The sequence below is a fragment of the Nuphar pumila genome, chromosome 1, assembly GCF_984573655.1.
Source record: "Nuphar pumila chromosome 1, dmNupPumi1.hap1.1, whole genome shotgun sequence".
Lineage (NCBI taxonomy): Eukaryota > Viridiplantae > Streptophyta > Magnoliopsida > Nymphaeales > Nymphaeaceae > Nuphar > Nuphar pumila.
In genome coordinates, this window is record NC_143249.1 from 114,644,948 (window position 1) to 114,657,085 (window position 12,138).

Genomic DNA, 12,138 nt, shown 5'->3' on the forward strand with positions numbered 1-12,138 from the left:
TGTAAAGCAGATGTAGCGGCGGACCTCCCAAATCGATGTATTTGGGATAGATGTGTACAACCTTAGTTTGCCTATTCGATATGACTTAAATAACCTTGTTTAGGATCCTGTGCACGAATAGGGCGAGGATCCTAGCGAGGTACTTGCGCCATCACTAGATCGGCGTTACCTCACCTCTGATGCGAGACCTAGTTTCTAGGCTTTCTGGTTCAACCAAGATTGTAGTGCCTTCTCTCCTTCGTGAAGGTATTGTTGGATCTCTTACAAGGGATCCATGTTCCTCCTCTTGTAGTTGTACCCTTAGTCACGTACGACATGTTTGGACTACAAACTGCAGGATGAGAAGTCTATAGAAACCTCTAAACGTGTATTGACACATTAAGCTAATCCTGTTATGTTGATTTTCGCCTAATAGGCAGATTGCTCGCGATTGTCTAAAGGACCTGAGCACGATCAGTTGGAACTGGAATGAGTTCACTGTAGGCTTCTATAAAGTAGAAGCATTGGGATTTCCTGCGAGAGATCCGTACCCCTCTCATCGTGGTTGTACTTTTGAATAGGTATGTTGCGTACTACGATGAGTAGGATGAGAGGTCTATGTCTGCCTCGAACATGCAATGGCATGTGTTTGAAATCACAAGACTGATGTTTCTAACCTCACTATGGATTGACCACTTTCATCGTGGTTGTACATTTGAATAGGTATGATGCGTACTGCGGTGAGTAGGATGTGAATTGTATGGTTACCTCGAACACGCAATGGCGCGTATAACTCACCTAAATAATAATCATGCGCCTTCACAGGCAAGATGCTCGATTTGGTTGAAAGACCAGAGCATGAGAATGGGACGGCGGTTAAGAAACCCTCCGTCATGCTCATTCGGGACGGTTCATCAAGAGAGAGGATAGATGGTACAAAACTCCGATGGACAGTCATTAATGGCAATCTCGGGCAAAGATCTGACCTTCCCCAGTCATCAGAGGTTAGGGGAAATCCTTTGGGCCACTTCTGCAGAAGTACGGATGCACATCTATTTGGGCCTTTGTTTGTCTTTAGGGATTTACTCTCTTGGTCATTGGCCGTCCCCTTAGGAAGCGGACTCAGTCAGTCATTCGGGGTGTAATAAAATACATAGCATAATGGACCCCCGAATCAATCTCGATTGTTTCTACGTTTTTCCTTGTGCGTACCCACAACGGCCTGCTCAGTAATGAGACAATATATAACTCATACACATGATCATGAGATACGCATGTTGTGACGTGCATTGCTTGCTTACTTGTTAGCTCAGTAGTTAGGTACGCTACTCGTTGAGCTATGTACGTCTGTCGAGGCGTTACTCTAGTTGGTTAAACTACTTGCGCAGTTCTGCTAAGGAATGACTAGCTTCTCATACTAGCCAATTCCTTATACTAGTAGCGTTATACTAGTTATTACCTTTGTAATATTGCTGCTACCGTATGATTGCTTATCATATGTAGCTTATGAATTGCTTGTGATGCAATAGCTTGTGCCTTACGATTAATGTAGCTACTTGCCGATGGGCTGATCCATCCAATGATACTTGTATTACGAGTGTTGTCATGAATACCTGTCTTATGCAATTGCTTTGCTTGACTGGTGGATAGAGTTAGTTACTCTTCACGTATTATATCTATGAGATTGCCATAGTTGCTTGTTTAGCACTATAATCCTTCTTGCTCTTGTACGTAGTTGTTTGCCTTACTAGAGCCTTGCTTACTCTATAGCATGTTTGATTAGATTTGCTAGTCTTGCTTATTCCTGCTTGAGCTAGCGTTTATCTTGCTTATTGCAACCTTTGTTCTTTCTTGACCTTTGCACCCCTACTAGTCTGTTGTGAGGCTGACCCATTTTCATGGGCAGGTGGTGAAAAGGTTGAGACAGCTTGCGATGGTACGATGACGCGATGCATTCGAGGCAATGCCCTTTTCTGACGTTGCGCTCCTGGGGATACTTGTGCTTAGATGTGGTATGAAGTTTCTAGAAAGCATCTCTTCTGATTTAAACTCTGGATTTCTGAAACTGTATTACCAAAACGTGGTTCTTCTTTTCATTTCAATAAAATATATATTTGAACTGCAAATCGGTTTGTAAGGGGGAATCTGCTTTTGGTTGTAATGCGCCCAAGGTCTAGGGACTTGTTGTTTTGAACCTGATCTTCTGCTGAACTTCTGTTTTAAACTTTGATAAATGATTGATTTCAAAGCTTTCAACCTTTTTCATAAAAGGTTTCAAGTCCACGATTTTGGGGCGTTACAGCTGGTGTATTCATGATACTTTCTGCTTTTGTCATCTTTATAATATAAGATAAATAATTTCTTATACAACCAAATTCAAGAATAAAGACTTATTATAATAAAGAAAAAAGGTAGGCAAAGGAGTCTCACATGAAATTGAATTAATAAAAAATAGAATAGGCTATTGAATATGCAAAAATAACTATTTATCATGCCATTGTTTTCCAAAATAACTTATTAAACTATTAGAATAACTGAAACTTGTACTTACTGAAAAATCTCACTGTCGTTGATGTATCAAACATTAAAAATCTCGTTGATGATGTGTCGACAATGATGTGAAACAAAGCTTAGGCAAGAAAAATCCTTCCTCATCGAAAAAAATTATCAAAAACAAGTTGGAGACCACAAAACTGTCGCAAAGAAACCCTAATATTATGTGAAAATGGTCTTTAAATGCAACACAACTCTTATACGTAAATTCACATTTAATGCACATACATTTTTTCAGAAATATAACTCCCGTGGGTTAGGAGATTCAAGAAAAGGTAATAAGAATATTTGCTAGCCTGACGAGCTCGCATACTGAATATGTGAATGTTCAGTAGTCCACAATTGATGTCAAAATGTCTTCATATACAAAAGAGGTTTGCAAGTTGTCTATTCGAACAAAAGAACATGCAAAGGTAACAACATTTACAAAATAACCTTAAAACATTTATCTGTTAAATAAATTTATGTTTCATTATGAGGTTCACATATAATATTCCAAAAATGATCGTACTATACAATAAAAATGGCAGGTTTTTCCTAAAAAAACCATCATTTATGATATTTTTTCCTTGTCTAAAACGGAAACTGATATATCGCTCTGCTCCTTGGGTACCGCATACGCCCACTTAAAATGAGCTCTGCACATTTTTTTTACGAACTTCATGAAGTTCACATAAAATTATATATAAACTTCCTTTTTAACTTGAACAAAATGAGGAGGTCAGCATATATTTTATGTAGACTTGAAGAAATTCACACATATTTTATGCAAACTTCCTAAAGTCTGGATATATTTTACGTAGACTTGAGGGAGTCCATACATATTTTATGCGGGCTTCCTCAAGTCCACATAAAATATATGAAGACTTTCTCAAGTCTGCATGAAATATATGAGGACTTGAGGAAGTCCGCATATATTTTATGCAGGTTTGAGAAAGTCAACATATATTTTATGTGAACTTGAGTAAGTTTGCATATATTTTATGCAGACTTCCTTAAGTCTGCCTATATTTTATATGAACTTTCTCATCCTCACTTATGTTTATTATTTGCATGTTTAGGAGGAAACAATGTATCTTCCAAATGAAGTTTATCTCCAACCGCTCATCAGATCAAAGTGATCTTCGTGATAGTGAAAAGCTAACATCTCGATCTGTCACTTTCTTTTTTTCTATTTTTTTAAATTTTTGGTACATGTGGCCAGAAAATAGCATAGAACAGATGAAAAATGACCAACCCTAGAGGGTGCAGAGTGTGTTTCTATTCTCGTTTTGAAACTCAAAAATGGAAACTCTAGAGGGTTTTTTTGTTTTGATTCAAAACTTAAAAGTTATCAGTCTATGTCTCAGCTTTCTAACGACTATAAAAATATAAGTTTTTGATATCTGATCAAAAAGATATGAGAATAAAGATTATTTTGCAAAAAACAGTCACATATTTGAGAGGAAGTTCACATATATAGGAGAACTTCGCATCTGCGAAGGGTTTTTTTAAATTGAGATATTTGTGATTTTGAACATAAGGGAGAATATAAAAAATTATAAGGTTTTTAGAGAAATGCCTTAAATTATCCGTACAGTATGATTATTTTTTATATAATATTTGTAAATATTATGTCATACATTTGTGGATGTACGTCCTAACTTTATGTAATCTTTTAGTTAAAGAAGGTTTGCATGTTGTATGCACGAAAGTCAGAACGTCCACAAATGTATGTAGAGAACTTGTCGTGCTCAAACTTTTAAATTCTAGAAGGTTTACATCAAGCTTGCTAATCTCAAAAGATCCATACATTTCATATGTGAATCTCTTGTGTTGAGATTCAAGTTAGTCATATTCGCAAAAAATTTATGCAAATTTTATCAAGTCTGTGAAATTTTCATGTGAATTTTGATGATGTATCTATCTATCGAGCGAATATCAGTAAGTTTGCTTGTGGGAAGGGTAAAATTGTTCTAAAAAAGCACATCGAAATTTTGGACATGGAAAGGATTTCGGCAAATTGGAAGGCATTTATGAAAATGCACCATTTTAGGACAACACAAACATTTTTTGAAATGTATGTATAATATGAAAATAAGTATTTTTTTAAAAAGTTTTTTTATTTAATACTTATGGAATCATGTTGATATTAATACTATATTAATATAAAATATTTTATATCATCCACCTAAAGAAAATTTTTATAATATTTATTTAGATGACTTTTTCTCTCTTATAAATCTCATAAATCATAATGTAATTACGTGATTCATAAAAAAAATAAGAAAATTTTCATTTAGGTGCCAACCTTTTGCCCCTAATTTCAAATATGGGTCTCATGTTTCTGAAATTCCAAATACAGGCAAACTTTTCCTAAAAACTGTCAAACATAGGCTGCATTTAACATTGTCACTGGCCAAATTACTACAGTGACCTTCACTATGAAGCAAAGAAAAGATGAAGAGAATGAGTATTTTTCAATTTTAAAGGGACAATACAAGAAATAAAAAAGAAATCTAGTTTTACATGATGACGTCATATCTCTCTTTCTCTCACTCAGGAACACACTTTTATAAAAATAACTCAGTGAAGCTACTTCAAAGGTTTAACCAACCAGAGGCCTGTCAATGTGCAGTTGGTGATGAGAGATTTTTCCATTAGCCACGCCAAAAATGAAAACGGTGGGTAGTTTATCTTATGACTAAACACAGTTTGCTTAGTTTGATCATTAACAAGAGTTACATAAAAAATGGTTTGATGAAGCCCAACCTACTTATATTCAGTCACGTTATCTTTCAATGTAATTTGTCTTAAAAGGTTTTTTTGGAGTTTTTTTTTCCAATAACCGATTTTTCTAAAAAAAAACTTGATAAAATCTTGAGTTTAAAATATGAAAACATGTAAAAATAATAAAAAGATAAGAAAATAATAAGTTTTGTATAATTTTTATTGCAAAAATATAAAAAAATATGTTTGAAAAGTTTTACAAATATAAAAAAAATAGAAAAACTAGGCTTACCAATTATAAAAACAATAATTTTTTAACAAAAGATGGAAAAAGTATCATGACAACATTTTTAAATGTTATTTCACCAATATCATCAACTTACTTTAAGTTGCCAACAATACTGCAATATTTTTCAAAATATGGAGAGATTGATGACTATGTTTATACCTAATCCAATATATTATACGAATCAAAACCTGATTTGCATTGGTCAGGTTTAAGGCTTAATTTTCTGTCCCAAATCGAAACTGGGCCCAATGAAACGTAGCCAAATCCAAACTGAAATCACCGACTTAACACATCTCTAGTGGTATGAGATAGACCAAGGCATCGGATTCAATATGAACCTACATATCTTCCCACCATCATGGATCTAACAGATGCCTTAAAATGAGATTTGAATCTGGATCCAACTCAAAGCGTTATAGATTCAAACTCGAATCATAGAAACAGGCAGTTCACCGCATCATATTACGAGAAAGTCCGCATAGAAACTGAACCGAAACAAGCAAAAGACAACCTCTTTAACAACCACAAGACCCACAAAAACAAACGAGACACAAAAGAGCAATTAAAACAAATCTGAAGTAAGATAGATGAGCAAGGACACACGTTCAGTACTCGTCCCCTTCATCGCCTTCCTCGCCGTCAAATTCAGCCCCAACCTCCTCGTAGTCCTTCTCCAGCGCGGCCAGGTCCTCACGTGCCTCCGAGAACTCACCCTCTTCCATCCCCTCGCCAACGTACCAGTGTACGAAGGCACGCTTGGCGTACATGAGGTCGAACTTGTGGTCGATGCGGGAGAACACCTCGGCCACACTGGTCGAGTTGGAGATCATGCACACAGCCCTCTGCACCTTGGCGAGATCGCCGCTGGGAACCACCGTCGGTGGCTGGTAGTTGATCCCGCACTTGAAACCGGTGGGGCACCAGTCCACAAACTGGATGGTCCTCTTGGTTTTGATCGTGGCAACGGCAGCGTTCACGTCCTTGGGCACAACATCTCCCCTGTACATGAGGCAGCAGGCCATGTATTTCCCGTGCCGAGGGTCGCACTTCGCCATCATGGAGGACGGCTCGAAGGCGCTGTTGGTGATCTCCGCCACAGAGAGCTGCTCGTGGTAAGCTTTCTCCGCGGAGATCACCGGGGCGTAAGAAGAAAGCATGAAGTGGATCCTTGGGTAAGGCACCAAATTGGTCTGGAATTCTGTGACATCGACGTTGAGTGCACCATCAAAACGCAGGGAAGCCGTCAGTGAGGAGATGACCTGTGAGACGAGGCGGTTCAGGTTGGTGTAGGTAGGGCGCTCGATGTCGAGGGAGCGCCTGCAAATGTCGTAGATGGCTTCGTTGTCAAGCAGGACAGCCACGTCTGTGTGTTCAAGGAGGGAATGGGTGGAGAGGACACTGTTGTAGGGCTCAACGACAGAGGTGGAGACCTGTGGGGAAGGATAAACAGTGAAGCCAAGCTTGGATTTCTTTCCATAGTCCACAGAGAGACGTTCAAGGAGAAGCGATCCGAGGCCTGAGCCGGTGCCACCACCTACAGCATTGAAGACGAGGAAACCTTGGAGACCAGTACAGTTATCGGCAAGCTTTCGGATGCGATCCAAGCAAAGGTCCACAATCTCCTTCCCAACTAAAGATCAACAGATACAGAGAGAGAGAGCAGTTAGAAACACCTGCATGCCAATGCAGAATTCAGAAGCACAAAGGGATAACGAATATGGGGATACTGGTATAATGGCCACGGGCAAAATTGTTAGCAGCATCCTCTTTGCCGCTGATGAGCTGCTCGGGGTGGAAGAGCTGGCGGTATGTCCCGGTCCTTACTTCATCGATAACAGTAGGCTCTAAGTCTACAAAAATTGCACGAGGAACGTGCTTTCCTGCACCAGTCTCGCTAAAGAAGGTATTGAAAGCATCATCCCCACCACCAACAGTCGTGTCGCCCGGCATTTGTCCATCAGGCTGCAGGCCAATAGCACAAATATCAGAAACTAGACAACATTAAACACGTATGATAACTGACACACCATAAGAGCTAATTCGTATTCCTAACAAAGCAAATAAAGCAAGGGGAAGCACAAGCTTATAGATACAAATTGCAGAGACAGGTTCATATATCTGAGGCAACAATGATACATCACGTGAATGAGGAAAATAACCTTTGGGGAATCATTGAAGCGAACAATCACAAAACTAGTGCCTTAGATATTTCACATTATCTAATGCCTTAGATATTACACATTAGCACGCAAACTTTAAAAAAACGAGACTGTCGGATCTACTGCAACGTAGATATACAATTTGACCATCAAACAAGAGACAGGATACATCTAGCAATTCAGCGTTTCAGGATATTGCTTATTGGTATTGAACCCTTCGAGACAGGAAACAAAACAGAACAACAAATGCATCCTTTGTAACTAGACGACCTACCTTAACTGTAAAAAAGGATTTTAACATGGGAAGAGGTATGCTCAGAGATGATCTCTGCCTCTATGGCCTTGGAGCTGAGAGCCTGAATATATAGAAAGTCAATATGCAAAAGAAAAAAGAAAAAAACACGCAGTTTTACAGCAAGTATTTCTGAAGCAACTCTCTTTTGTCAGAAAGGCAAAGTAGCAGATTGTTTTAACAGCTGCTATAGAAAAACAGAGACCACAGGAAGAAACATTGATGGAATACAAAAATGAGTTCATGTAGTTAAAAAAATTCACTTGTAAGGAAGAAAAGAATATTACATAAAACATCAATATTCACTGTGTCAGGAAAACATTTCACAATGATGATTCTTGACAAATCAAAACGAGTAAAGAACAATCAAAGGAGCACATTTTCCAAAAGTAGGAATAAATCTACATTTGACGTCAAAATGCAAAGGCATGCAGATCAAAACCTGTCAAACCAGGACTGGAAGAATGAGAATGAAAAAAAAGGATAAAAAAATGACACATTCACCTGAACATCATTCATTACCTTCCTGAAAGTAAAACCAAAACTTTCGAGAAACTTGTCATTGGAAAGACTTGTGATCTCAAGTATATATGTTCTTATAGATCAGTCAAAGTGCAAAAGGAAAACAAATGGAGACAGATAAAACACTCAAACTAACAAAAATTAAGTGGACATTTACAAATTTTGTGCCAATATTGCTCAAGTTAAAGAATAAATTAGAAGGTTGAAAGACACTGGGAGAGAAAGATAAGATGCCAACACCCTGAACAGATCTGACCATACATCAGCACAAGGGATTGTAGCATCAATTACATTTCCAAATAGATACAGACCAACATTACGAACTCTTCCAAAGCCAGATAAAAGACAATAAAATTCTCGAAAGATGTGCGATGTAGAAAGTTGACAATACTTTTTTTGAAACAACCTAGGGATTTTCTCAAACAAGATAAAACAGGGAATGATTATTCATATGCCGCAGAAGCGTAAAAACACAAATGGATGCAGTAGATAATTACATTTATTAATGGATCTAGAATCATACGAAAGGAAGAACATAATGGTCAAGGGTATCCTAAAAGTGTTCGTTCCTCTGCATAGATCGGACCTAAGAACGAGCAAAACACACAATAATATACATAAATAGATGCATTTCCTTACAGATAGAAAACGAGAGAAGAAAAGAAACATCACAAAAGCCATTACATCCCGAAGATAAAAAAAATATTAGCAGAAAAAGAACGCAAGGATAGAGAAATATCAGTGAATGTTTATTCCTCTAAATAGATCTAAACCTAGAACGAGAAAAATACAAAATACAACAAACAACTATATTTCTTTCCAGATCTAGGATATTCAAACGATAAACCGCATAGGAAGCTTAAAATCCGAAATGAAATGATTATTTACATCAATCGGTCTCCTTAAAAGAAAAAATACAGATCACATACTTTCTAAATGGAAACCGGGTATATAATTCATCTATATTGAGTTACAGATCCAACAGGAAAACGAAAGAAGAAAAAACGAAGCATGATATAACCATCATTCTACATAGGAAATCACAGAAACCAACTTCGCCATCAAGAAACAACCATACTCCGTTAAATCTGAAGAAAATCAAGACTAGCATTGCCGGATCTTCACATAAGAGGTAAAATAGTGAAGGGAAAAGAACGAAATCGACCATAACATCAACAAACTGCCTCTCTGTCAAATCCGACGAATATCAAGATCAATGCCACCAGATCTCCAAATAAAATAGGAAAGGATGAGGAGAAAAGAGTGGAGATCCACTTAAACATCAAAAAAATCGCACGCTCCATTACACTTAAAGGAAAACAAAACTACATAACCAGATCTTCAAAGAAGAGACGAAATGATGATGGAAAAAATGACTAAGACCGATCCTAACATCTTGTAAAAACAGGAAAACCCTTATTCTCCACTAACACTGACGAGAGATCGTTACCTGGATGCCGTGCTCGAGACAGTAAAGCTCCCAGCACGCATTCCCGACCTGAATGCCGGCCTGACCGATGTGAATCGAGATGCACTCTCTCATCTTCGCGAGGAATCGAAAACACGAGACCAGAAAAGAAGAAGGAAGATGTGGGAAGACGAAGGCGTTTACGAAGACGCCTACAACTCGATTCCCTCCGCGACTATGCGGACACTACACCATTTTCGCTGCCTTTTATAGCGGAGAGAAAGAGAGCAGCGAATAGTGGAGGACCAGCCAAAGCTCACGTCGCCCTTAAACGCGGTCAGTTGTTTAACCAGGGTTTCCCTCGGGGTTTCATTCGGATATGGATCAGCCTGGGTTATCCGCTGTCCGCATCCACATCCATTCAGATGGTGCGGAACTTCGGATAGAGATACAGTTCAGTTATAGATCGAGTACATAATCCGATCCAATATATAACTTGACTAGAGTTGGATCCAGATGTAATATAGAGGAATCCAGATCCCGAATTTTATGCGATTGTACTGGATCTGATTTGAAAGAAAGAATCGACATTAAAAAGTGTAATTGGATTGGATTTTACGTGGATCCAAATGTAGATCAGAAAAATACTATTCACGTCTGAACGCAAAAAATTAAATCATGAATCCAATCTTTACACACATCTGAATTTTATTTTGTGATCCATATCCGAACATACAACTGTATTTGGGTTCCCTTTTGACTTGACTAGTATTTTTAATAGCAATATCCGTATCCATCTCCCTTAAGCCTACCCCAACCCATTTTCGTGCTAAAGTTAATGCGATGATCCATATCCTTTAAAATTGATACGGTTTGAACAGGTAAGCAATCCTTATCTCGGGGGCGTTTGCATGTCAGGGAAAATGGGTATTTTCCACGGAAATGCATCGAGGGGCGTGCGTTTTTCGCGGTGCCCAAAATTTCAAAACAAACAGAGTGTGGAATCCTCTCGACGAGCTTGCCAAAATGCACTCTGGACTCCCCTTTTCTGCAGAAACGATTCATGTGTGTTTGTTGGGGGGGGGGGGGGGGGGGGGGCGGGGGGAGGATTTCCGCAGTTGTGCATTCCACGAAAGGGGGGGTGGCGCGGCACCCCATTACGTGACATGGAAACACCCTCTAGGTGCCAAGAAGCTTCCAATGAAAATGTCCAAAATACAACTACTTTCCTTTTTTAGGGCAGGTTTGTTACCTATTTTCATAAAAAAGGGCCAATTTTTCATTATGGAAACGAACATAGCTAAAATGATAATCAACCAATGAAAAGTATTTTGTTTTACGAAAAATGATAGTACTTTATGACAAAAATGATGTATTTCTCCCAACGACGAAAACCACAAATATTAGGCATTAAAAATAACTATTTTAACCTTCGCATATGAGGGCGGACCTTTTAAGGATATACAAATTTTCTCTGTGATAGACTTTATAATTGGTTTTTTGACCTAGAAATTGAAGGATTGTGAAAAAACATAGATAAGAACAAAGAAACTAGACAAAAATATATTTCCAACGATATCTGAATCGCTAAAAAATGATGAACGAGTGCAGATATACACCCAGACAATATTTCGAAAAAAGAAGATGAACATGCACGATTGTGCCTAATATTCTATGTTATTTTTTAGCCACCTACGCCAAAAATCCAAAAAAACAATATAAAGGCCAAAGAGATCAACGTGTTAGCTTTCCTACGCTACCAAGATTGTTTTGACCTGATAAGCGGTTTGAGAAAAACGTTCTATAAAAGATAAACTTTTCGATTGTATCACACTCTTTAACTAAAAGATAGATTCAAATGATTTTTTTGCGGACCATACGAAGTTTGCATAAAATATAAAAAAAAAATAACCAATATTTGCATGAATGAAAAAAATTGCATATATTTTATGCAAGGATGAAGAAGTCTAGATATATTTTATGCGGGGATGAGGAAGTTCACATATAATTTATGTGTAGATGAGAAAATTCATATATATTTTATGTGTGGATGAGAAAGTTCACATATATTTTATGCGTCGATGAGGAAGTTGACATATATTTTATGAGAGAATGAGGAAGTCCACATATATTTTATGAGGAAGACCTTAAGAAGTCCGCATATATTTTCTGAGGAAGACCTCATGAAGTCTGCATAAAATATATGTAGACTTCCTTATATTCTCAA

General features: G+C 37.8%; 1 protein-coding gene across 1 annotated transcript; it reads right to left on the reverse strand.

Moving 5' to 3' along the window:
• Positions 1-5,923: 5,923 nt before the first annotated feature.
• LOC149849098 (tubulin alpha-3 chain) lies at positions 5,924-10,168 on the reverse strand. The gene is made up of 3 exons (XM_089998487.1): positions 9,954-10,168; positions 7,258-7,492; positions 5,924-7,160 (listed from the first exon to the last, which is right to left on the reverse strand). Exons 1-3 carry the CDS (start codon positions 10,044-10,046, stop codon positions 6,136-6,138), a joined length of 1,353 nt encoding a protein of 450 aa, XP_089854613.1. The 5' UTR covers positions 10,047-10,168; the 3' UTR covers positions 5,924-6,135.
• Positions 10,169-12,138: the final 1,970 nt, after the last annotated feature.